At 42.1% G+C, this 25,876-nt stretch overlaps 1 protein-coding gene across 14 annotated transcripts in view; it reads left to right on the top strand.

The window, feature by feature from the left end:
* Nucleotides 1–25,876, top strand: part of HIVEP2 (HIVEP zinc finger 2) — a 143,121-nt gene that overhangs the window by 112,535 nt on the left and 4,710 nt on the right. For all 14 annotated transcript variants that reach the window (XM_052784547.1, XM_052784554.1, XM_052784545.1 and 11 more), the window contains 6 exons: nt 3,940–3,984; nt 5,277–10,902; nt 11,652–11,806; nt 16,895–17,070; nt 19,678–19,779; nt 20,323–21,233. In XM_052784547.1, coding sequence (XP_052640507.1) covers nt 5,488–10,902; nt 11,652–11,806; nt 16,895–17,070; nt 19,678–19,779; nt 20,323–21,233 — 6,759 coding nt within the window. In that variant the 5' untranslated portion in view covers nt 3,940–3,984; nt 5,277–5,487. The remainder of the gene's footprint in view (nt 1–3,939; nt 3,985–5,276; nt 10,903–11,651; nt 11,807–16,894; nt 17,071–19,677; nt 19,780–20,322; nt 21,234–25,876) is intronic.

Genomic DNA, 25,876 nt, shown 5'->3' with positions numbered 1-25,876 from the left:
AGAAGTGTTTCTTCTTCCTTATCTTTTTAGTAAGAACAGTTCAAAGACCGCAAGTGTGGTGTCAACTAGTATAAAAAGCTTGCAGTTGGTCATCTTTTTTTTCATTTGTGTAAAACGCCGAAACTATATACCCCAAGGACTGCATTCCTTCTGTTATGTTGCTACATAACATCCTCAGCCCATGAATGAATACAGAACCTTGCAAAGAAGGATGAACAAATGTTTATCTATCTTCATGCCAGTTAAATCCTTCAGTTCAGAGATGCACACTGAATGCTGGTCGAGAGCTCTTCTTCAGACTTAGCCCACCTATGACTTTGCCTAGGTAGAAGAAGCTGTAAATCCATGTTTTATCAGGGTTCCCAGTCTTTTTCCTTTTCACTGGGATGTCAACACTGAACAGCTCTTTGGGGAATATCATTAGCGGGGCAGAGGGAAACGTGGGGTAGCACAGCAAGCCAAAGGTGTGCTGTCTGTCTTCCCGAAAGGCCAAGGCAATTTTCTTCTCAATTGCAGGTGGGGAATGGCTCAGAGGTGGCCTCTCTTTCTTGTAAGGCTGCTTGGCTGCTGGGCTTATCCCAGCCATAAACTAGACTTGCCTAATAAGGGTCTTGGCAGAGGTCTGTGCATGAGTGTAAGGATTTCATAGGACCCACTGCAGCTTGTCTGTGCTAACGCTTGTCCTATAGAATATGAATTCTTCAGGGGCCAGTTACTGTGGTTTTAGGCTGGCTTTGTGCTGGCAGAGCTGGACAGAAAAGATTTAAAACAGGGCTGGATCTGACCCTTAGTCCTTACGCTAGAGTCAATATTTATTCTGTATGGTGCACTCAGGATTTAGCCTGGAAGACATAAGCTTCCAATTTGTTCACTTGCAAGAGCTGTAATATGAGCTACAAATTGAGAAGTAGTAAAAGTTGTATTTTGCCAAATTTTATTTTAAAGCTGTTGAGTGTAACCATTTTAATGATCTGAAAAAAAGAGAAGAAAAAAAAAGAAATGAAGGAATAATCTTGGAGCTCTGCAGTCAACCAGATATATGTCCTCTGCATGCAGCTCACAAAGGCACCTTAGGAAAAGGAGCGACAGGATAATGCTCCTTTCTAGAAAGTTTTAAAAGTCTTGATTTAGTAGGTGCATCTGACATAAATACAGCTCCTGGTTTCCCAGTAATCTTCTCATGTTCAAAGTTTTCAGAGAAGTAAAATGTCCTGGTTTGAGGCAGGCAGATAGTGCAGTTAGTGTGGCTGGGGGAGCTGGCTCCCAGGCCACATTCCTACCGGGAAACCTGGCTTGGCCCCCAGCCAGGCAAGACTTTGCAGCTTCTGTCAGACGATGTGCTCAGTGCAGCTCCCGTACAGCTTCTGATCCGTGTAGGTGGGCTCCTCTTAGTCACTCCAGCGGAGCTGAACCATGCCAAAGGTATTAAAGAAAATGTGCATTTTTATCATCCTTAGTTCCTTAGTTTGAAATATGTAGTATTGAAATATAGGGAGTTTCTGTCTATTGAATAGTATATGTTTGATGAAGAGCAATATCGAAAAGTGTATTTACAGTGTTTTCTAAAGGAGAAACATTAATCAGCTGAAAAATGGAGATCTGTCGTCAGCTTAAGCTAGGCTGTGGATGCAGGCAGATGAGACAGAGGTTTGACTGGAAAAGACAGGCAGCATGCAAACTAGCTTTGCAGTGTCTTAGATTTCTCCAGTTAGGCCAGTCTCCCATTAGGGAGGGGAAAAAAAAAAACCTGAAAGAAATAATATTAAAGCCATCTTTGACACAGGATGGATGGCAGCTCAAACCAAACCAGAAATGATTATGTTGGTTCTGGAAAGGGATTTATTTTCCCCAGGAGAATGACTCTGACCAAACTTAAGCCATCAATAATCCCTGTAATTAGTCTATACCTGTTTCGTAGTGTAGGTTGAAAAATTATATAGAACGTTCTGAAAATAGCAGGACTGCAGAGTGGCTTGAACTCTGTAAAGGAGGTCTCAGTCCAGAACAGAAAATTGTTGGAAGTATATTAGCATCATCTTTTGCTCAAATAAAACCATAGCTGTCACATTTCCATGACTGGCAGATTTCTTCTCTAAAGGTGCTCTCGGTAGAGGGAGTATGGAACAGAAGGGGTACTTCCATCTTCTAGAAATTTCTTCTTCACCATTTGCAAAATTGCCTAATGAGGAGAAAAGTATTTTTCTTTGGAGATGGCTAATAACTTTATCTCTCTCAGTGAGGAACATTCCCTCTTGTCCCTGTTTCTGCTTCTAAAGCCACACATTTTCCTTTACATCCCTGCTCATATGTTGGCATCATTACTGTCCTGCAATTCAGTTTAGCTCACCTGCCGAAAATGGTTTGCCACTTACCTGCCATTCCCTCATAAGACACTGCAGAGCTGCTCTGTGGTAACCACTTCTGATATAGTGTAAATCGCGCACGACGATTTCTTTTTCCATTTGTAGTGACGCTTTTTATTTAAGGAAGCGGATTAGGAAAATTAAATAGTTTTACTTGGATTACTTTTTTTTCTTTTTTCTTTTAGAGAATCAGACAAGAGAGTTATTTAAAAAGCCATTAGTGCATCAAAGCTGAATGACATTATGACCTAAAATATTCCAGTTTGTATTTGATAGCTTGCTATTATTTTGTCCTATAGGGGATTTCTCTATAGTTACAATTTTAAAATATGTTATCCATATTTGACTAAACCAACAGTCCATTATCTATTGCTGTCCTAACTACTGATATGTTATTTGTACTGTTAAATGAATAATTGGTAACAGGTGGCATAGTAGTGAGTCTACTTATGTCAAGTCATGGGGCTTTACTAATGTCCATTTGTTCTTTCAAAGTGTTATTAATTACAAAGAATTAAAAATTATTTTTCAAGTTTTGATGATTTTTTTCTTTTATAGACTTACTATTTTATCATCTGTTGGTTTTATTCAATGGAGAAAGCATGAGTGCTCTAGCTGTTTTTCTGACTGTTTCGAATTGAGGATCATTATAGTAGCCTATATCCCATAGTCTGAAGCTAATACTCCAGCTATTTCTAAAGATCTCTTCTTTAGATGCTCTGAATTTTGTCCCAAATAAAAGCCATAAAGAAAAGCCATAATTGTTGCTTTTGTTATCGCAATTGAACAAACATCCTTTTTCATGAAACAAAAGCCAAAATCTGTTTTCAAGATAAGATTTGTTGAAAACTGGAAGGCAGAGTCCTCCTTTGACAGGAGAAATGCTTTTAGGGCAGCGAGATGATGTTCAGGCTCCTTGTTCTCTGTGCTGGTCTTTTTGGCAGTACAGAGAGTAGCCTGCAGACTGGTGATGTTCAGAGAGGTGGCAAATCATGGCATTCACAGAAGACTTTTAACCATGTATTTGGTCTGTATGTTTCCACTTTGCGAAGGAAGCCATATATTCTTGAGCAGTATCCCACTGGTGTTAACCGATTTGTAAACCTACTTGTGTTTCACTACATTTTCTTGTACCTGAGTGGTGACACCCTGACCAGGATTTTGTTCTGGTCCCTGAAACATTTAATGAGAGGCCTGGAGTCTAAAAGTATTAGCTGGAGAGAGGCATTGAAAGGGGATTTGCCAATGGGATTCAGGGATAATCCAGGCTTAACAAAGGTGTAGGAATGAAGAGGGCCATTGGCAGCTCTCTTTTTACCAATTCAGGAAGGTGGGACTGCATTAGTTTAGACTTGCACTTATTCATCTACACAGTAGAAACCTAAATACTTTGAAAAGACTCACACTCATATTCTTCAAAATGTGGTTGCTCGGACCTCTAAGACACAACATGAATTTTTTCCAGTGGATGGATAAACGAAATTTTCAGGCCTCTACTGTAAAGAATAGAAAACTTTCTTCAGCATCAATACCTAATATGAAGAATTTCTTATGACTGTGTTTGTTTTTTCTACAGGAAATTTGAAGCTAGTCATTCCTATTAGATGCCTAGAAGATGCAGGTAATTGTTTTATACTGAAAAAACCCCCATGTACTCCCCTTACCAGTGTTTTTTCCTGCACTTTGCTAATGCTTCTTCAAGCCAAATTCAGTTTTTCCACTGTAGGAATGAAAAATATTCCAGTATCTCTAATACTGTCTTTTTTCCCCTTTCCCATGCTATTGTAAAATCATGACTGTCTGTCTTTATAATTCTCACTGTTTCATCCAGAAAATGTCCTGTGTTTGGATAATATGGAAGCAGGAAGCCTACATTGTTCTTCAAATTCAAATGGTGTACTTGTCTATGAAAATCATACCTCTGAGCTTTTCTTCTTTATAATAGAACTGTGGAAACCTATTGCATTTAAGCATAAAAAGTGCATGTGTAGCATGCATGTGTAGAAATGTTTCGACATTGAAATCTAAAATGCTAAAGTCACATAAACACAGTTGTAGCTCATTTCTCTAGTACATGTTTTACCTCTAGAAAGACATTCTTACTAAAATTTAATATAGTGATTGGAAGATGGAGATGTGGAAAGGTACCGATAGATAGTGCTGTGTTTGGAATGCTTATTTTATGTCTCTTTTTTGACTGTTTAAAAGTAGTTTAAAAGGGTGATCAACACCTTCTTGTAAAACCAGTTAGATGATCTAAGGTAAGAAGTACCTCACTTTAGCCATCCTAAAATTTGATATATACTCCAAGGCAGTCATCTAGGATTTCTGCCTAGCTGATAGTGAGAAACAAGCATCCTCCATAGCGGACGGCCAAGTGCATAGACATGCCCTATGTCTGAAGCACCCGTCACGATATGGAAAGCTTTCTCCTCTGGAAGTACTGATCACCCTCCTCTGACTTCAGAGGAAGGCCAGGTGACTAAAGTGCATGTCTGAACTGTAGGTGAGTAATACTGGATAACACTGCCCACGGTGTTAGGACTCTATTTTCAGCAGTGATTTGCTGAAAAAGCTTCGAAAGTAGGTGGTGGACTTTCTGAGAATCAAGCCTTTAAACTGTCCCCAGAAAGCCTTCTAAGGCTACTGTTTAATTTGGAAAGTATAGATCTCTGTTTCCTATTCCTAGGGTTTTTACTGAGTAGTGATTATGCTTGTGTGCAATCTCTGGAGCCAGTTTTTACTGTGTCTGCTCACAAAAGGGAGTTTTGTGAAATGTAGTTACCTTTCCTTAAGTCCCTCAATACTTTTCATGTAAGGCTCAATAAAAGTGCAACTGACTGCATCAGTGTAATTTAGCATGGCTGTATTAATTGGTGTGTGGGGTTTCTTTCTTTTGATTTTTCTGTACAGATAGCTGTGTCACCATGGAAGAGATGAAGAGAACTTTGCTCTAGTAGATCACAAGTATCTCTGGGTCATTCTGCATCTCAGTATTTAATAACAATGGAAAATGTCCAAATGCTATAACAAGTCTTTGCAAATGTATAATAAACTGTTTAGGAAAGTTCCTGCCATGAACAGAACTGTATAATACTCACATTAGTGTACAGACACAAATCTAATGCCTATAGACTACTGTGTGGAAAGTTCCAAAGAGAAAGAAAAGTCTGTGAACTTGCAACAGCCCTGGAAAAATGGGAGCAACAAAACTTTAAAAAGCACAGCTTTGGACACACTCCATGTGTCTGCACAGCTTTCAAGTGAACTAGCACTTAAGACCTTGTGTAACAAAATGGACTCTGGGGACACAGCTATAGGGCAAAAAGCTACCTCAAGGTCTGGAGAAACTGCTAAAGTACCAAGTAGATGGAGGCAAGAACATTCAGCTGTTATTAAGATGAGCACTTTTGGCAATCAAGAAGTACAGAGGCAACCACAAATAGATCACGAGCAAATAGGAAACACAGCATCAGCACAACTTTTTAGTTCTGGGAAACTGGTATCATCAAATGAAGCTGCACAGCAAGTCACGGAGAAGCAATATCCACAGCATCGTCCAAGTCCTTACTCATGTCAACATTCACTTTCTTTCCCACAGCATTCATTGCCACAAGGCTTCTTGCACAACATAAAGCCACATCAGAGCTTGGAAGGCCCTCCATGGCAGTTTCCTAGCCACTTGCAATCAGTTGCCTCAGAGGACTTGTTTCCTTTTCATATGCATAGCCATAGCGGAGGTTTCTCCAGGAAGAAGATTTCAAGTTTGAACCCTGCATACAGCCAATATTCACAGAAATCTTTAGAACAATCAGAAGATGCTCACAAAAAGGAGCACAAACCCAAAAAGCCTGGCAAGTACATTTGTCCTTACTGTAATCGGGCTTGTGCCAAACCTAGCGTACTTAAAAAACATATTAGGTCGCATACTGGGGAGCGACCCTACCCTTGTGTTCCTTGTGGTTTCTCCTTCAAGACGAAGAGCAACCTTTACAAGCACAGGAAGTCACATGCCCATGCAATTAAAGCAGGATTGGTACCTTTCACAGAGTCAGCAGTCTCTAAATTGGACCTAGATGCCAGTTACATTGACGTGGAAGCTGAAATACATTCAGATGGCGAGCAGAGCACGGACACTGATGAGGAGACCCCACTCCTAGTGGAAGGGTCTGACAAACTGAGCCCTGTCCCGCAGCTCCCCCTGGACATTGCTAGCAGGAGCAGTTTTCACTCCTCCATGGAAGAGTCCTTGGTGGGGCCGATGAAAGTGCCCATTTTGATTATCCCTAAAAGTGGAATTCAGTTACCCAGTGAGAGTTCACCATATATTGGCTCTGATATGTTGCAAACCCCATCCTTAAGTACCAAGTCTGATGACTCTCATACAGTTAAACAGCGACTTGCACTAAGACTGTCAGAGAAAAAAGGGCAAGATTCTGAGCAGTCGTTAAACCTCCTGAGCCCACACAGTAAAGGAAGCACTGACTCTGGTTATTTTTCCCGCTCAGAAAGTGCTGAGCAGCAAATTAGCCCACCAAATACTAATGCAAAGTCTTACGAAGAGATCATCTTTGGGAAGTTCTATAGGATTAATCAAAGGACAGCACTAACAGTAGCTACAACAAATCAGGAACACAGTTTAATGGGTAGAAAGGGCAAAGCAGAGCCATTACCTCTTTTAAATAACAGATTAGATATCAAGATGCTTGAGGAACATATTTCTCAGCTGACTCCAAATAAAGAAGAACTCATTGACTCCAGTAATTTGAGCACTATTAAATCTACACAAGTTTATCCAGGTAGCAATACAGAATCTAGACAATCCCAGACCACCACATCATCCATCAAAAGTGAATCCAACCTGTACCAAGTCAGTCAGCAGGGTGACGTGCCAGTCCTTCTAGAGCCCCCAGTAGATTCCTCTCCTCTTATTAGAAGTAACTCCATGCCAACCTCTTCTGCAAACAGCCTAAGTATTCCCCCATCTCTGAGAGGAAGCCATTCATTTGATGAGAAGATGACTGGCTCAGATGATGTATTTTACCCCGGGACAGTGGGAATATCCCACCAAAGGATGTTGAGAAGACAGGCTGCCTTTGAACTGCCCTCTGTGCAGGAGGGGCACTCGGATTCGGACTATCATGGAAGGCCAGGGAAAAATATCATTATTGCTTCCAACAGACAGATAGCAGGTGACAAAGGACCATCCTTAAAAGAGAAAAAAGGAGACAAGACCTTTTATGACTACGATGCCAGTGGAAAGCACTACAGAAAGTGGGAAGAATTTGAAGCTCAGAAGCAGAACTACAGGGACTCGCCATCCTTAGGTGGGATGAACAAGGGGGGAGAGTACTTTGTTGATCCACTTGGACAATCTCAGGCAGTGCCATCCATGCTTGGAACAACTTTTGAAAACAGAAAGCGCAGGAAAGAGGAGAGTGTTGGAGATGAGGAAGACAGTCCCATGCTTTGCAGCAGTACAACTGGCACCACTGGGGGAATTCAGCCTTTGGACTTTGATCCCAAATCGCAAATTCAGGAAGTGCCAAGGAGTGGATTTGCCCTTCAAGGCCTGGACAATGCTGCCCTTTGCCATGCAGAGCGTTTTGAAATCTGCAGGCCTTACTTGCAGTCTGGAAGCCCGGCAGCTTCTCTGGAAGACTCATCCTTAACTGCAGAGCAAGAAAAGACTGCAGAATCACTGGCTAGAAAGCCCCCTGGAAATGTCATCTCTGTCATTCAGCACACAAATTCGTTGAGCAGGCCAAACTCATTTGAAAGGTCTGAATCTATAGAACATATTGCATGCCAGCAGGAAAAGATCTATTCACCATCTGAAACATGCGAGAGTGAGATTTGTGAGTCCCCAATGAGCCCGGACCGAGTTCCACAAATGGAAAATGCTGACACCAGTAAGCCGTCTCCATCCCAACAGCCTCAGCCGTATCATATGCAGCCCAGGTTGGTTCGCCAGCACAATATACAGGTACCTGAAATTCGTGTCACGGAGGAGCCAGATAAGCCTGAAAAAGATAAAGAAGTGCAGAGTAAAGAGCAGGAGAGACCCACCGAAGAATTCCAGTGGCCCCAGAGAAGTGAAACCCTTTCTCAACTTCCAGCCGAAAAGCTACCACCCAAAAAGAAGCGTTTACGACTGGCTGACATGGAGCACTCCTCTGGAGAATCCAGCTTTGAGTCCACAGGTACAAGCCTCTCTCGCAGCCCTAGCCAAGAAAGTAATTTGTCCCACAGTTCTAGTTTTTCAGTGTCCTTTGAAAGAGAAGAGAATATGAAGTTCATCACGCCTCCCAAACAAGATGAGTTTGGAAAACAGTCTGAGTTTTTAACAGTTCCAGCTGGTGCTTACTCACTTTCCGTCCCTGGGTATCACCATCAGAGGGAAATGAGACGGTGCTCATCTGAACAGATGCCCTGTCCTCATGCTGCTGAAATCCCAGAGATCCGAAGTAAATCCTTTGATTATGGGAACCTGTCTCATGCCTCTTCAGCTGGGACACCTACTACGGCACTGTCTCCATCCCGAGAAAGGAAGAAATGCTTCTTGGTTCGCCAGGCTTCCTTCAGTGGTTTTCCAGAGATTTCCCAGACTGATCAGAGCACAGAACAAAGTATAAAGCAGGAGCAGATGGAACATGCACAGGCTGGTCTTCGCTCCTCCCAGCTTGCCTGGCATCACTCCCCTTCCTCTGTACTTCAGCCCATTCAGGTAGATGACTCTGGAAAACAGGCAATTGGCTCTTGTGCTCAGCTTAGTAATAGCTCGTCCCACCTTGCCCAGCAACAGGCTCTTCTTGCAGACAGCCCGGAAGTGTTAAGGACTCCCTTGATCCAACAAGCACCTTATATTCCTAACAAACATCCATCAGAGCAGCAGCAGCTATTTGCACATCAGGAAAAAGTCCCATTTCCCCCTATTCATAGCACCATGTTTCAGTTCCCCTATCCAGCTGTCTGCATGGTTCACTTACCACCATCTCAGCAGCCTGTCTTGTGGCAGTCTTGCACAGAACCTCTACACTTCCAGCATCATTTTGTACAACAGCTGCAGAAATCTTATGTCAAACAGCCTTTCCAAACAGACGTTCCTCCAAGTTATCACCTGGAACATGTGCCAGAGCTTATTGGAAAGAAACCAGCAGATTATGTGCACGCGAAAGAGCAAGCATACCAGCATTACTCAGGAACATCTGGGCAGTATTCAAAAAATACTCTTGCTAAGTACCAGTCAGACCATAGCATTAAACCAACAGATACCTCCTCTGAGCAGCATCTTCAGACAGATTTTGACTCCCCAAGTGATGGATCTGTACAGTCTTTGCCAGGAACAGTTGTTCCCGTCAGGATTCAAACCCATGTGCCATCTTATGGTAGTGTCATGTACACAAGCATTTCCCAGATCCTTGGACAGAGCAACAGTCCTGCAATTGTAATTTGTAAAGTTGATGAGACTGTTTCTCAAAGAACATTGGCAACTAATGCAACCATGCAAGGAATTGGATTTAACATAGCTCAGATGTTGGGTCAGCATGGAGGGCTAGAAAAATATCCTTTGTGGAAAGTGCCACAGACACTACCACTTGGACTGGAGCCACCAATTCCCCTGTGTTTGCCTTCCAGTTCTGACATGGCTTCTACTTTGGGAGGAAGCAAACGAATGCTTTCACCTGCCAGCAGCTTGGAGCTCTTCATGGAGACCAAGCAGCAGAAACGAGTCAAAGAAGAAAAAATGTATGGGCAGATAGTTGAGGAGCTAAGTGCAGTTGAGTTAACTAACTCAGATATAAAGAAAGATTTTCCAAGAGTGCAGAAACCTCAACTAGTAAGGCAGAGCTGTGCTACCGAGCCAAAAGAAAGTCTGCCATCCATGTCATCCTCTTCACCGCTGTCGTCCTCATCATCTCAAGATTTCCCACCTGTCAGCATGCCAACAGCTGATGCTTTCCCACTGAGCAGGGAGAAACTTTCCAGTTTTGATTCCACATCACCAGGGCAGAAGTCCAGTGGCCCTTCTGAAGGAAGAGACTCACCAGAAGAACTGGATGTGGATGAAACAGCCTCAGACATGAGCATGAGTCCACAGAGGTCTTCATTGCCGCCAGGAGAAATTCAGCCAGAAGACCAACTGAAACATCAAAAATTGCCTCTTGGGATGTTAGTCCAGATGTCATCCAATACCAGTGGGAAAGTCACAGGCTCAACCATTCTCCTGACAGACGTAGCAGATTTTCAGCAGATCCTTCAGTTCCCAAGTCTGCGCACTACTACTACTGTGAGCTGGTGTTTCTTAAACTATACGAAACCCAATTACATTCAGCAACCAACCCTCAAGTCTTCTGTTTATGCTTCATGGTGTATAAGTTCATGTAACCCAAACCCATCTGGGCTAAGTACAAAGACCACTTTAGCACTTTTAAGGTCCAAGCAAAAAAACACCACGGAAATCTACACTCTGGCTGCTATGCATAGACCTGGAGCTGGTAAACTGACATCATCAAGTGCATGGAAGCAGTTTGCTCAGGTAAGTCAGAGGTTTTAATAAAATTAAATTCATATACCTTTATTTGAGAAAATATTAGTAAACTATGAAATGTAAGTTAATGATTTTTTTTTAAAAAAGATTCCCTATTGGGAAATCAGACATTGACATCTTCCCATGATAACTTTTGAGCCTCAGTTTACCCTTCTGCAAGCTCTGCTACTTCTGCTGTCTCTGTCTCCATTTTCAAAATCAGATGTAAAAGTGAGGCTTTTAAAGCCCTCCATGTGTGGTAGAGCCTGATACATTATCTCCTTTTATTTTGTCCTTTTTTTTTTGCCATGTCCTGATTCAAACATTATCAGACAGAAACATCCACGTGCATTCGTAAGTAAAGATTAAGTTAAAATTGAGTAAGGATCTTCAGATCCATTTAATGTCTTTTACATACTGACTCTTCCTCATGGACTAAGTGTTAGATAATGGTGCCAGGGAAAATTCTGTAATGGCAATAAATTACCTTCTAAGGCTTTTCCATCTCTATTTTCCATTATTTTTTTTCTGACGAAAGATATGATGCTGTCTTTTCTGTCAAGACTGTCATAAAACTTTGTCCATGCTGCCCCCTGTCTTATTCTCTGTCAAATTAAGTGGGACAAATTAATTCATCTTATAGAGTTGCACCAAAATGAGAGTTTGGCTTTGACCTGGAATGTTAAAAGTACTTGAAATGAAGTGTGCGTTTATTGTGTGCTCCAGCAGTAACACCCTTCCTTGACTTTGTTCTACAGATGAAACACGAGCCATTCTTCTTGTTTGGCAGCAAGCTTGAAAAGAAAGTAGTGGGGAATATTATAAAAGAAAGAGTAAAAGGAGACATTCATGGAGATAAAGACATTACATCCAAACAAACTGAGCCGATACGAATTAAAATCTTTGAAGGAGGGTAAGAAAATGCAACTGGAAATTTCAAGCTCAGCCTGTCATTTTAAAGAGATTTGAAAATGAATACGAATGAATTAGGATGTGAACAGTCTCCTGTATTCCTGCCATGTCTTGTAGCTCCCAAGCCTCTTCATTTTTATGTATATGTCAGTCTTAAAACAATCTGCAGGGTACCTGTATACTTACTCTTGGCTCTACTTTGCTGTTAGGACAATTATATTTTCCATCTGTGTGAGAGCACTCCCAGAAAATTGTTACTTTTATTCCTTAAGTCATAAAGAAATGGATAAATGGTTAACATTTTGATATTATCTATACCATTTCTTTTTATTTAATGGCTTCCATGAGGATATCGTTCCATTTTTAGAGTCTGTGTACCTCCACTCACTTGAACGGGTTAGCTAGGCATGCTTACTCTTAATCTTGTAATTTTTTTATTATTTACTGAAGTTGGATTTTGGAGGTAAAATGTAAGATGACAATTAAATCTATGGTATCTAAGCCTAATCCATAGTTCTGTGATCTGTGGTTGATAAAATAATGTTTAATTTTACCATGGCCATCTGTCACTCAAGTGATAACAGAAACAAATAACAGAGAGAGGGAATAGGAGACCTCCAAGTCCATTAACATTGTTTTGAGGCTTCTGAAGCTTGTTATAAAAAGCAAATGAAATGGACACTTGTTTGCCTCTGTAGTATACTCTAAAATGGAAGATATTGTTTAATTTCTTTTACAGAATTCTGACACGATGCAATTAATTTGCCAGTTGTTAACAGTGAATAGTCAGGTGGCTGAAAAAGATGTGTTTTTCAGTCTTACCGAAATCAGATGGTCTCACGGCACTATTTTATTAGGGTAACTAAATAGGTCAGGATGGAGATGTAAGAAATTTGTACATCCATTTCCTTCTCCCATCAGTTTGTACCCTTTAAAATCTCAGTTGTCCTGCATTAACATTATGTGTTTTGGCTCCACTTGAATAGTCTTCATGAAATGAACATTGGCGTTTCTCTGTAGTCTGCAACACTGAAGGTGTATAGCCTACGTCTTGCCTGAAAGACTGAAAATGTTATTTTGGAGATTGCTATAAGTATGCTATCCCAGACATCCTGATCCTGGCTGTTCTCTCTAGTTGTATGTTGTCCTAGTACCCAAGCCACTAGGCTGGCTACACAAGAGTGACCCAAATTCAGGGGTGAGCCTAAGTTTACAAGAAATTTAAAGAGCTGTTGCTTCAACTCACACCCACTTTGAAGTATAAAATTTGCCTGCTTCCCACTATGTATCATTTCTGAATTTGGATCACCCAGCTGAAGACAGTCTGCACTGATGTAAGCTGCCTGATAAGAGGTCAGAAGAGTAAAAGTGTATTAAGAAAAGCAACTTAAAGAAGGATTCAGATCAGTGTGAGCTGCAACAAACAGATCATTCTATAAAACACCTCTACCATCTAATACCTTCTTTAAGAAACTTTGTATGTTACTTACACCATCTTAAGTTTCCCTGTATACCAATGAGGTCTACGAAACTATTTGTGTAAAGTCATATAATTCACATGTCACCTAGAAATGTCTCCTAGTAATACTTGGCTATGTTTAGATATCCTTTGAGTAAAACGAAGCGTAAGAAACCTTGATGTGCACATTAATTTCTGGAGTGGGGGGGGACAAATAATCTGTGCAGTAGACTGGGACTTCCTCAATAGAAGCATATAACCTGCAAAGCTACAGTGAATGAGATGATGTAGTGTTAATGGGTACACCTAATTTTATCGAACATTTTATAGGAATTATTTGTGGAAGGGTAGATTCATTCTTTTCATTAGTTTGGCTATTTTTTAAATGGATCTAATATTCTTTAGATATTATAACCACGTCTGTCTTTTTTTTCTGTCCTGACTATTGAATTTGTCATCCTCTTCAGTTTTTTTTTTTATGACTTCTGAAAGCTAGTTTTTAACATGGGTGGGTTTCTGTGATTGCTTGCCCTTGGCTGTTTGTAGAGCTGTTCTGTTCTCCTCTAGTCTGCTCTACTCTCATCAAGCTCATCTTCGTATCATCTCAGCACGTGCAAGTAGTGCACTGAACGATGCAGCAGATGTCTGTCATCTTCATTTCATGTTTTCTCCCCTGGACAGACAAACGTACATGGTGATATCTTGTTTCAGTAATGTATTTTCATTTTGTTTTTCATTTGTCTTGGGCAGTGGATTTGCTTAGGCTTCTTGATTGCTTTTGTTTTGTAAGTGCGAAGAAGGCAATTCAGAATCCATAGTTGAGAAAGATCTGCGGTTGTCAGTTTTTGGTTTGTGGGAAAGCCTGTTTGCTGAGCAGGGAAGTGCAGTTGTGCAGCTGCCTTGTGCCAGGGGACCAAAGTGCTCGTATGGCAGGTGGGCAAAAAGCAAACAGACAGGGCTGGGGATGAGTGAGAAGCTGAAGGAGCAGAATGAATGGAGTTGAGGCAAAAAGGAGATGTCACAGCACATCACCACCTCGCTGCACCAAAGCCCGTCAAGAGCAGTTTGTAAGCATCGCAGCAGAGGGAGTTTTGAAGGAAGAAGCTAACAACCATATTACCTCTGGCAGGTGGCTTGATTCGAATGAAATGATCTGAATCACAAAATCTGCTTTCCATCATCTGCAACTGCAAAACCCTGATGGGTTATGAAGCAGTGTTCCTCAAAGAAAAGCAGCAATTTTGAAGTTCAGTACTTGCGGCAGTACAGTTGGTTACTAATGGCGTGAAGTGAAAAGAAAGGAGGGACAGGGCAAACATGCCTGCTCATCTGACATCTAGCTTAATGACATTATCAGCTCACAGCAAGAGTTCACAGTTAGCTTATGGTTGCTCTTTTATATCTATCGATCAGTAACAGACTCTAATTGAAAATCCCCAATAAAATGACATTTTGGATAGAAATTGCAGGACTCTGAGGCTTGTTAGTGCTTTTTAACTCTAGAGTCCCATTCAAATCAAGCTCAGAGCAGCAGTGACCATAGTCCTTATATGAAAGTTATGCAGTGGGAAGGGGGAAATTACTGAAAGCTTTGAGAGAGGCACGAGTTAATAGTAAGATCTAATATTCCTGGGAGCTAGAAAGATAATCACCATAGACTCAGTCTTCTGGTGTTTCAGTTTTTGGACCAGACCTTCTTTGAGTGTCAAATTTGTGTGTGTCATTTCTCTTACAGTCATTGTTATGGTAAAGCATACTTAGAGAGTCAAGGTCAGTTATGGCCAAGAACCATCCATATGAATGATGAAGAGACAGATCTTGTCTAATTGTCTTTGTACCCAATGGGATCTGACAGGTGACAGAAGCTGGTGGAATGAGGTCAGGAAGAGGAGCAGCAGAGATGGAGCAGCGGAAAAGCACATGTTATAACACAGCATTTATCTTACCAGTATCAATCATGGGTGATATGGTAGACTCCATCCCAGCAAAATCAGACTGTAAGGAGAGATGAAAAGAAGATAAAATGGCAGTCTTTCAAACAATAATGGACTTTTTTTCTGTCTGTGGGAGAAAGCCTGGCGGTAGTTGATGAAGCAGTGGATAGAGAGATGACTAGGAGTCACTGGCATGTGTGTATGAAGGAGAACCTGGGAAATGGGACAGACAGAAAAGCAGATTCCCAGAAATATACAAAAAAAAAAAGCTGCTAGAGAGATGGCTAAATATTAAATGACATTAGACTATGCCAGTTTTGCCCATGGTGCCAGGGACAATGAAGGAAAAGGGAGAGGGCCAACTTTATTGGAAAGGAGATGAAAAAAACTGAATTTAGGCATCCACATTTGAAAGAGGAGCTGATGTTTTTAATAGATAAAAAGATGGATGTGAGAACAGGACAGTGTTTTATGTATTTCTAAGATATTAGCTTCAGTATTTATATTGCCAGTGATATAGCTGAACATATGGAAGAAGTGTTCATCTAAGAAAAGCACACTTTAAAAATGTTTCAGCTCTGTAACCCCAAAATTGCCACTTGCTTCTTGTAGAGTTATCATCACGTTAACAGAATCTTTCACACAGTCCCTTATTTATTTACAGGGCTGTCAGTACCAACGATATTTTGTGGGCTGCGCATCCACAGGGTGACTGAAAGTACTTTGTGCTGCTTAGGGAAAGGGCAAGGGAGGACAGAGGGCAGAAAAAATATTATTTCTCAGTTCTAGCAATTTCTGGATTTAACTTTGGGTGAATGAGGATGAAATTGTCCCTCTGGGGAACGCCCAGTACTCTTCAAACCTCAGAACAGCCTGAGCAGATCCCCTGGGCTCTTTCAGATTTCAGTATTAACAATTTATCATGATAGTAAAGGCAATGTGCAGCTTTACATAGATTTGCATATCTTATTTATTATCTAACTACATACTATGTAATCAGCAAAAATAGCATGGAACGCTTATGCCTGTGCTAAGAAAAATTCTTTTAACAGCTTTCTGTTAAGTGTGCAGCTTGGAAGTTTCCCATTTTATTTCTAAAGCAGCACGTACCTGAGTGAACTCAACTTGGTGTCCCTTAGGGAAGGATCCATCTTTGGGAACTTCAGGCATCTGTAGTGTAAATGCGTACATCCTCCCTAGTCATCTGCATTCCCTTTATGCTTAATGGGGAGAAACGGGCATTTCCAGGATATGATTTATCTGATCTCAAGGGATAAATACACTAAAATAGTTGAATGAACCATGCTGCAAAACGACACTGTTTCCAGTGGTGGTAGATGCCTCCATTGTACAAGACTACAATTAGCTGAAATAAATCCAACCTGCAGACTTGTATTTGGAGTTGCACTGTGTCTATAGGAATGGTAGCTAATCCATTTCCTGACAAGGTGTTTATACTATTCTCATACTGCAACCCTTTGGTCTCACATTGTTAAAACACATTGGCACCAGTGCATTTCCTGAAAGGCAAATACTTTGTGAGTTCCAAACTGAAAAGTCAGTAGTTCCTATGGGCTTCTGTGGATTTCTTGTGATGAGATGTATACTGGATCAGGATCAGATGCATAGAGGTGATGTCTGTGCATGTATGTGACCTAGAGTCTGTATGATTTAAATGCTTGCTCTCTTCCAACAGGTATAAATCAAATGAGGATTATGTCTATGTCAGAGGTCGTGGCCGAGGAAAGTACATTTGTGAAGAATGTGGAATTCGCTGCAAGAAGCCAAGCATGCTCAAAAAACATATCCGCACTCATACTGATGTCCGGCCTTATGTATGCAAGTTGTGCAATTTTGCCTTCAAAACTAAAGGTACTTGACCCTTTTTGCTGAACTCTTGCCACTTCCCAGACAAATCTGGAGCTATTTTGCCATCTGGGATCCAAGCACCCTTTGCAATCAAGGAAAGAATTTTCTTCAGAATAAAATTATTGTGTTTATGTATACAGGACTTCATGAAAGAGGTTTTTCTCTCCTGTTTAATTGATCCAGGGATTTTGTGAGGCTCCGAGACTCCTTGGATAGCTTCATTAAGGGCTATAGGCTCTTGGCTGGTCCATCTGTCTGCAGAGAAAATATAGTAGCATAAGAACCACCCTTACAAATAATACTTTCTACCAAAATTGTTACATGATGAAAATTTTAATTGCAGCAACACTTAAATGCTACCAGGAGAGTACACTTCTTATGACATAATGTAGAAGCAGAGCATCAGCTGCTGAGGAAAACATGCCTTCACGGGCTTTACAGTGGGTCAGTTTCAAGTTTATAAATAATGTATGTCTCCCAGATGGGCCACTCCATCCACTGTGGCATTAATTATGAATAGAGATCTGATAGCTTGTGTTCACATGTATTTATCAGCACAGAGAAAAGCTTCCATTTGTCACCCTGAGGCCACAGATAATGATATTCTTTGGAATTTGGATTTGCATTGCATCTCCTTAAAAGAAAAAAATTCTTCTCTTTGGTAGCATTTCTTTGTAGCACAGCCCAAATGAGCCTTACACTTTCAGTTTCTTAGCTTCCCTTTGGCAGACAAGGAAGACAGATTCTGGTCCCAGTGCGGTGAACTTACTTGAAGGGGGAGAGAGGAAGCTGAAGGAAGTTTCTCCCAAGATCCCAGTGCAGCTTCATGGCTGTTTTGAGGATTGAGAATTGTAATAGTTTCCATGACTCCAGCATTTCTTCTTCTGCCAAAGATGGGAATAGCTGATGGATGGTAGTAGACCCATCAACCTAATTTAAGATGAGAACTTGCATGGGGGTGTAGGGACAAAGACAAGGAGCTGCTCGTTTGTAGTCCCAATAGACCATCTGGTGAACTGTTCTCGGATCATTGTTTACATTTGACGTTGCTGGAGGAATGGGTCTTGAAGGAGGATTGTGGTTTTGCAGCTGTGTTCAGAAAGTACATTCCAGGCAGAAGAGATGGCATGGAAAGAAATGTGAAATTGCTTGCTGAGACTGTCATTTCTGGCAGAGAAGAAGAAACAGGGAGGAGATGGTATACTATTGCACAAGAAGGGCATGAGTAGGAAGAAACTAAGTTAGCCTTCGAAGTACAGAAGGGTTTAACTGGCGTATTACTGCTTATGAGCAGTTGTCAGCCTCACAACTATTGTTGCTATTTTGCAGAGAACAGCAGGGGACAGACCTTCAGAAGTACTTAGGTTTTCAGTATACACCCTGAGCGTTTAGCCATCCAGAGGCGTCAGTGGCTAAGTTAGACTTTTCATGCAGTGCACAGGCACAATAAGAAACTCTTACTGAGAAGGGAATTACCTGAACTCGCTGGGACTGAAAGTCAGAGGAGAAGAGCCTGGCTGGTGAGCTTCTAAGCACACCTCCACTATCCAACGGAGTGGTGCAGTGTTCCTGCCCCCAGGTTGCATGTGCCACACACACACCATCTGGAGACGCTGGTTGGGGTCCCAAAAGCAGCATAGGTACATTCACAGAGTGCTTTCATTGAGCTAAGAAGCACTGTGTCTTGGTAGTGGGTTGGGTGTTGCTTGCGCCATGCTTTCCCTGTTGGGTGTTGCAAATGTGACTGAAGTGGCTAATGGATTAGAATGATATTCTCATTTCTCCAGCTTGTGCTTTGTGCTCAAGATTCTTTGCCATGAAATGTCTCTTGGAGCCAGTCTCAACCCAGTTTTCTTATCTGTGAAAAAAACAGACCAAGACAGGCCCTCCAGAAAGTCAATAGTCTAGTGTTAGATTGCTCCCTCAGGGGAATGGGAGATCTGATTTCAAATCCCTGCTGTGTCTGGTTCAGATCCATAGTCCAAAGCATGGAACTGAACCTGGATTTCCCACATCCTGGGTGAAGGCTGTAAGTACAGCTCCTCTCAGTTCAGAGATTGCAGCTAGATGGTAAACTTGCATAGAGAAGTCTTCCGTAAATGCCTTTTTTGTGGGGTACTTTTGCTTCAAAATTCTTCGAACACAATGAACATTTGGAACCTACATATGAAGTAAATGGGAGAGCCCTTAGCTTGAAAGTACCACTGTGAAACGAGGAATGTGAGCCCTGAACGGCTGGTGTCCAGGCAGTCTGCACATATCATGAACACTGAGCCCAGGGATAGATAACATCCAGAAGTGAGTTATTTAGCTTGCTGGGATGCCTAAATGTCACGTGGAATATTGGAGAGATGCCTGTATACCTCTCAGGCCCTGAGTTTAATTTTATTTGAATTTTTTTATTTTATTTTATTTTTAAGATATAAAATCCCACTCTCATTAAAACAGGCTCTGAGGGCAATGGGATGGATGAGTCAGCTCTGTCTGTTGTGGGCTTTTTTAAACTAAAAACCCCCATCTGCAGGATAACAGAGTTAAGATACACCAAAACCTGACTTGGAGAGTGATCTTTGCTGTTTTCCATTAATTAGATTAATCTCTGATCCGTAGGAAATCTGACAAAACATATGAAGTCTAAAGCACACATGAAAAAATGCCTGGAACTTGGAGTATCAATGACATCCGTAGATGATGCTGAAACTGAAGAAGCAGGTATGTCAGAATGATTTAATTTAGTTGGAATGGCCTCTGGAGTATGCAAATGACTCATTGCACTTCAGCACAGTGGCTGGCATGGGAAAAATATTAAGAGTATTTGGGGCATTTTTTAATTAAGAGGCATCTTTTTAATAAATAGGAGGTATAAAAAATAAATCCAATCCATTTGTCTGAGTTACATTTTTTATGAACATACATGAGGAAGAGCTAGAAATAAAAGTATAACCTGTTGTCATCTATGGCATACAAAGTTCCCAATCTTTTCAGTTTAGGTATGAGAGGTGGCAACATTTAGTGAAGTTGCAAGGTGAGGTAGGGTGAATTTGTTTTTTATACTTCCTTTCAAGTACAGAGTTTTAAGGTATTATTATGAAAAATTGTGGTTTGAGACTATGAAGAATGGCTTTATGCAGCCATCCCAGATGAAGAGCACCCAGTGATGGCAATGAGTGTGCTGGGTGGGGGGGAATGAATGTGGCGGAAGGTGTAAGAGGTGTGGTGTGCGCTCACCATTTTGACTTGCCATGGCTGTTTCAGAAAACATGGAGGACATGCAGCAGGAGGCAGAGAAGAGTAGCAACCTGGCAGGCCTGTCAGCAGAGCACCAGTTTTCTGACGCAGAGGAGTCAGATGGCGAGGACGGCGATGACAATGATGATGATGATGAAGATGACGATGATTTTGATGATACTCAGGGAGACTCGACACCAAAAACCAGATCAAGAAGCACCAGCCCACAGCCCCCTCGGTTCTCCTCCCTGTCTGTGAACTCGGCTGGGGCGTCGCAGGGGGCTTCCCCCGAGGGCTCATTTTCCGTGGGACACTCCTCCCTCATCAGTTACTTGGTCACCTTACCTAGCATTCAGGTTACTCAGCTTGTAACACCAAGCGACTCCTGTGAAGACTTACAGATGACAGAATATCAGAGGTTTTTCCAGAGTAAGAGTACCGATTCAGAGCCCGATAAAGACAGGTTGGACATACCTAGCTACATGGATGAGGATTACATGCTTTCGTTAGACCCCAGTTCATCTCCGAGAGACCTCTCACCTTCCAGTCGACAGTCGTCACCTGGCTACGATTCTTCACCCTATAGAGATAACTCACCAAAGAGGTATTTAATGCCAAAAGGGGATTTGTCACCCAGAAGGCATCTGTCACCCCGAAGAGATATTTCACCCATGAGGCACCTTTCCCCGCGGAAGGAGGCTGTGCTGAGGAGAGAGTTATCACCAAGACGGGATGTGTCACCAAGACGTCACCTATCGCCAAGAAGACCAATGTCACCAGGGAAAGATGCATCTGTTCGAAGAGATTTGTCTCCTAGGCGAGAGAGGAGATATATGGCCTCTGTTAGAGCGGCGTCTCCCCGGAGGGGCTTATACCATAATCCAGCGTTGTCCATGGGTCAATATTTACAGTCTGAATCTATTCCAGTGGGTCATTCAGTAAGTATGAAAGAATATTTTCACTCCTGTAGTCAAAACCAGTGCTCTTATCTAATTTGTGCATAGTATTTTAAAAAATGTTGCAGCTTTGTAGAAGAAGAAGGCATAAGCTTTGAGCCTTGGCGGGAAGTCCGGGAACAAATGCAAGAAATTTGGAATAGACAGGGACCAAATAAGGGTGTTGATTCAGTTAGATGCAATAGAGTCAGCCTAAGGGTCAAATCTTCACTTGGTATAAGCCTGACTAGCTCCATTAAGTTCAATGAAATTAGGCTGGCTTACATTAACTGCCCCCATCTTTATTATATTTATATATTATATTATATTATATTATATTATATTATATTATATTATATTCTTTTAAAACAGCCCCAGGAGCTTACATGGTGTGTGGGGCTTGTTTCTGCTGTTTCTGTAAAACCTTTTACGTCCCAGACTGTCTGATAGGATCGAGCCCAGATCAGGGCTTAAGGACCTGATACTGCAGTACGGTGCCCATCACTGCAGTATTGTTTAATGGAATAAAAATGCTAAAATAAATGGAACCTCTCAGAAAAGCAGGGTGCCCACCGAAATCAGGATCTGTGGCTGGAGTTTAAAGGATATTATCGTGTGACGGGAGCAGGCAGCTGTTTGCCCTGCAGAATGCACCATCACAACTGGCTGTTTCGGCAGGGACACAGCTGTCTGGGTGGAAATGGAAATATGCAAAACTTGCACAGCTGCTGTCTGTGCTGTTCCCATTTGGTAAATCAGCTCTCCAAAACTGCCGACTTGGCACTTTTGACTGGCCCTAGCATTCACAAAGCACTCTCTCCACAAATAAATTTGGTCTGTAGAGTTAAGGAACGGCCTCACTACGTATGCATTTATTTATTTATTTAGTACACTCCCCTCACCACATCTGATGTTGCTGCAGCCCTCTCACTGCGTGCCTCGTCAGCCCGTTTGTGTGGGTTCAACCCTGGCAAGCGGTGACAGGCTCACCCTGCCTCAGGGCTCCTGCCTCCCTGCCCTCCTCCTGGCAGGGCTCTCCTCCCCGCTGGTATACCCATTGCCAGTCTTCTTGGGTCTTTGTGTAGTCTTTGTGGTGCTTAAGAGTTAAACCTTAACCTCATAAAATCAGCATTTCCAGAGCTCTGGGGTGAATTTCTCTGTGGAGCCAGGCTGATGTGTTACCTGCGCCTGGGAGTGGAGCAAGGGGTGCTGCTGGAGCAAAGGTGGCTGGAGCAGGGATGGACTGAACAGAGCCGAGATGCTGCCAGCCTAGCAGATCCAAAAGTGGTTTCCCAGCTTTCCAGGGGTATAAGGGAAGGCTGCAATGTGAGGGACCACGTGTGTAGGAGAGAGCAACCAGGTACTTCTCCCACATATTAGATGTGGCCCCATGGCCTGGTAAGTTGTTGGGGAGAGCAGCAGAGAGGGGTGGCTGACTAAGTGGTCCTTGAGGAAGGGCACGCTGAAACCCTGCTGCACTCTCATAGGAGCTATCACTGCATAGCTGAGGGAGGATACAAATCCTGCCAGCAGTTCTACCAACAAAGTAAGGAAGCACAGCAAGAGGACAAAGAGCCACCAGTTTAACAGTCATTGTGTCTTAGTATCAAATGGAAGGGATTGTATGAGATGCTGCAGCTGACATTGTGCAGGGAGCCCCAGTCCCTAATGTCCTGCATGAGGCACTTCCACTGGCATCCTGTAGTAGAGATTTTGGATGTGTGATGATGCTGGCAAAAGGATATGTAAGTGTCACCCTTGGCCATCTGACAGTTCTTGCTGTAATGTTTGCCTTGTGTGTTATGCACACCTTCCAGCAAGGCATTTAGCACATTGTAAGGATTCTTTTAGCACCCTTAGCTCCTTATTTTGGAAAGTCCACCATGCCAGATGGACTTTTAACACCTACCTTATTTTTGAGGTAGGATCAGTCAAGTGGCAGTGAAAAACCCAATGTAAAAGATCATTTGTCCTACAGAAAGCATCAGTAACTCAGTGGCATATTGAGTGTTTTGAGAGAGAAGCCCAGACCTCAGTACAGTCACTGGAACCTGAATACAAGCATCACCAGAAGCGGAGCCCAGGCAAATTTAAATGAGGAAATGACAAGTGAGGATAATTGCCCATCTCAACAGATGACTGCAAGGAAGGAAAGATGGATTCCTCACCTCTTGATGCTTTTCTGGAAGACATACTTTAGCCAAACAGTAGTTGAGTTTAGGTGAAACACAAGTTATTATACTGGGTGTGTGGGAAGACAACACCTGAGTTTGCTATAAATGAAAGCTGTCAGAGAAAGAAAAGGAATAAAGGCATAAAGGCTGTTTTTCACTTTCATAGAATTGAAATCCAGCAAATCAGAACATGATTAGCAACTGCATTCAGCGATGCACATGCCAGCTTACAATCCTGCTTCCTCTTTCAGAGCTGCATTGGGTTCCCAGTCACTGCAGGAATAAGAGTGGTTCTGTGCGTCTGGTACCTGCAGTTCCCAGAAGAGGCCAATTTTCTTTCTTCTCCACTGAAATTGATGTATTTGCTCTAGTCTCTTCGGCCAGTGCTGGTCTAGTTCCCCTTCATGTTGCTTCCCCTTGAATGTTCATGCGCTTTGGTGGTCTTGTGCAAAGAGCTTGTAAAGTGCTCTGGCATTGAAAGCACCACATAGAAAGCAATTGAAATTATTTCTTTAGGAAGCGGAAAAGAGCGTGGGGACAGTAAGTCTTTTTGGAGATTGTACAAAAATACAGAAAAATGTACTTTTTTTTCTTCGGCAGTTAATAACAGGATACACTCTCGAAACCGGATACTCTCTCCAAAGTAGCCTAAGGCTCTGGTTGATGCTGGTGCACATTTGGCTTTAGCAAGTTAAATTGGCGTCTTTACATTTAAAGGCAGATCTCCATTGCTTTCTAAATACATTTGGAATCTTCTCTTCTGTCAATGCCAGATGTTTCTTTCCTTTCTGAGGAGGCTGGTGCCGTTATTGAAGGGCTCTGAGTCTTCTCCCCAGTCATTTTATGCCAGTCCCAAGGGAAAGAGAAGAGATAGGAAGGCTGCTTTTGTTCAGCCTGAGTGCATCTCTGTTAGGATTTTGGTTTGGATCAGGCATATGTCTCTGTTGTCACATTTATTGTGCTTTGACTCGCATTGCAGGGCAGTCTTGGAGTAAGTGACCTGGATTGTTCTCAGATGAACTTAAACTGAAAAATGTGCTGCAGGAGTGCAACAGGTGCACTTAAACTGTAAGTGGGCATTCAAGTGAGTGAGAAGAGACCACATAGGGTTAGTCTGAAGCAACCTTCCCCTCCAACCCCACAACGCTTATATTGTGAACATGGGATCCAGCACCAAGTTTCTCTCTGTTCCTGCTTGTCCCCACTCCTAGTGCATCCCACTGCTTCCTAGTGCAGACCAGAGCTTTTGCCCCTTCTTCCAGTCCCAGGGCTAGGCACAATGAGACTGTGAATATATCTTGCTGTGAGCGGTATAAACTTGTCGCTAGCAACTGTTTTATCTTCTAGGAGGTAGTGGATTTTGCTAGTGTTGCTGGTTTGTTGCACCTCTCATTCATTTTGAAGTCTGAAGCCTGTCTTGATATGTTCAGAAGGGTTGAAGGGAGTTAGGCACCTCTATATCCACTTGAAAGTCAATAAAGGTCCTTTGATCATCCCAGACATATGGATATTAAATCCCTTCCCAAGCACTCAATACTTTATCATCTTAAGTGAAATGCATTCCTATACGAAGAGCCAGCATAAAATTTCTAAAGTCCAGGTAAACTATAAATAGGTCCACTGGTGTATGTGGGCTGCTATGGTGTGTTCTCAGTAGGACTGCAAATCAAGCTGATCCTGAAACTGAAGTCCACCCAGATTTATAGTCACTTTAGTAAGCATCATGTCTTTTAGAAAGCACATCGGTAATATGCTCTGTTATTGAATTTCACAACAGAGTTCAAAATTTTTAACTTTAAAAAGCCTCAAGTACATTACGATATGGTAATCAAAGAGATTGTTTTCCACCCACCATCTTTTTGCAAGCTGTGGTCTGAGGCCGCCAGGAGGATGTCTGTGAAGGGTGCTTGGCTTTGAAAAGCGATCTTCCTCTTAATCCCCCCAGCCTGTTTTGGGTGATGTACCAGATACAGGGTAAACCCTATCTCATCCCTGAGGCATTGTGGGGGACCTGTGAAGCTGGATATGGCTTTGCTCAGGGGTGTGGTGTGGCAATCTAGCTTTATGACCAGGTCAGAGAGTTTAGTGAAAAGCTCCTCCAGAATGTTGTTGCTTTGGAAATTATATGTCACCTGGAGTTGGAGGAAAATATGCTAAACTGCAACAAATGAGAATTAATAGGAAACGAACTGGATTCCCATCACCTGACAAAGAGAGGAGCTCATCTCACTGCACTGGCAGCCACCCATTCTGACAGCACTGCAAAAAGATACCGTGGCTTTCTGCACTGTGCTCAGTGATGGGATCTAATACTCACCCAGAATAAAGTCTTTGGATTTTCAGGATGTTTCTTGAAAGAAGACATCTCCTCTAATACTCGGTCTTTCCCTGTAAATATGTATATGTGTGTCTGCTTGTAGGTATGAAAATGCTAGATATTGGTAAAGGAAATAAAAGCAGGGTAAGAGGTAT

The sequence above is a fragment of the Harpia harpyja genome, chromosome 4 (genome assembly GCF_026419915.1).
Source record: "Harpia harpyja isolate bHarHar1 chromosome 4, bHarHar1 primary haplotype, whole genome shotgun sequence".
In the NCBI taxonomy this organism is placed as follows: Eukaryota; Metazoa; Chordata; class Aves; order Accipitriformes; family Accipitridae; genus Harpia; species Harpia harpyja.
Note: the sequence above shows the minus strand (reverse complement) of the source record. Positions and strands in the feature narration are given on the sequence as shown.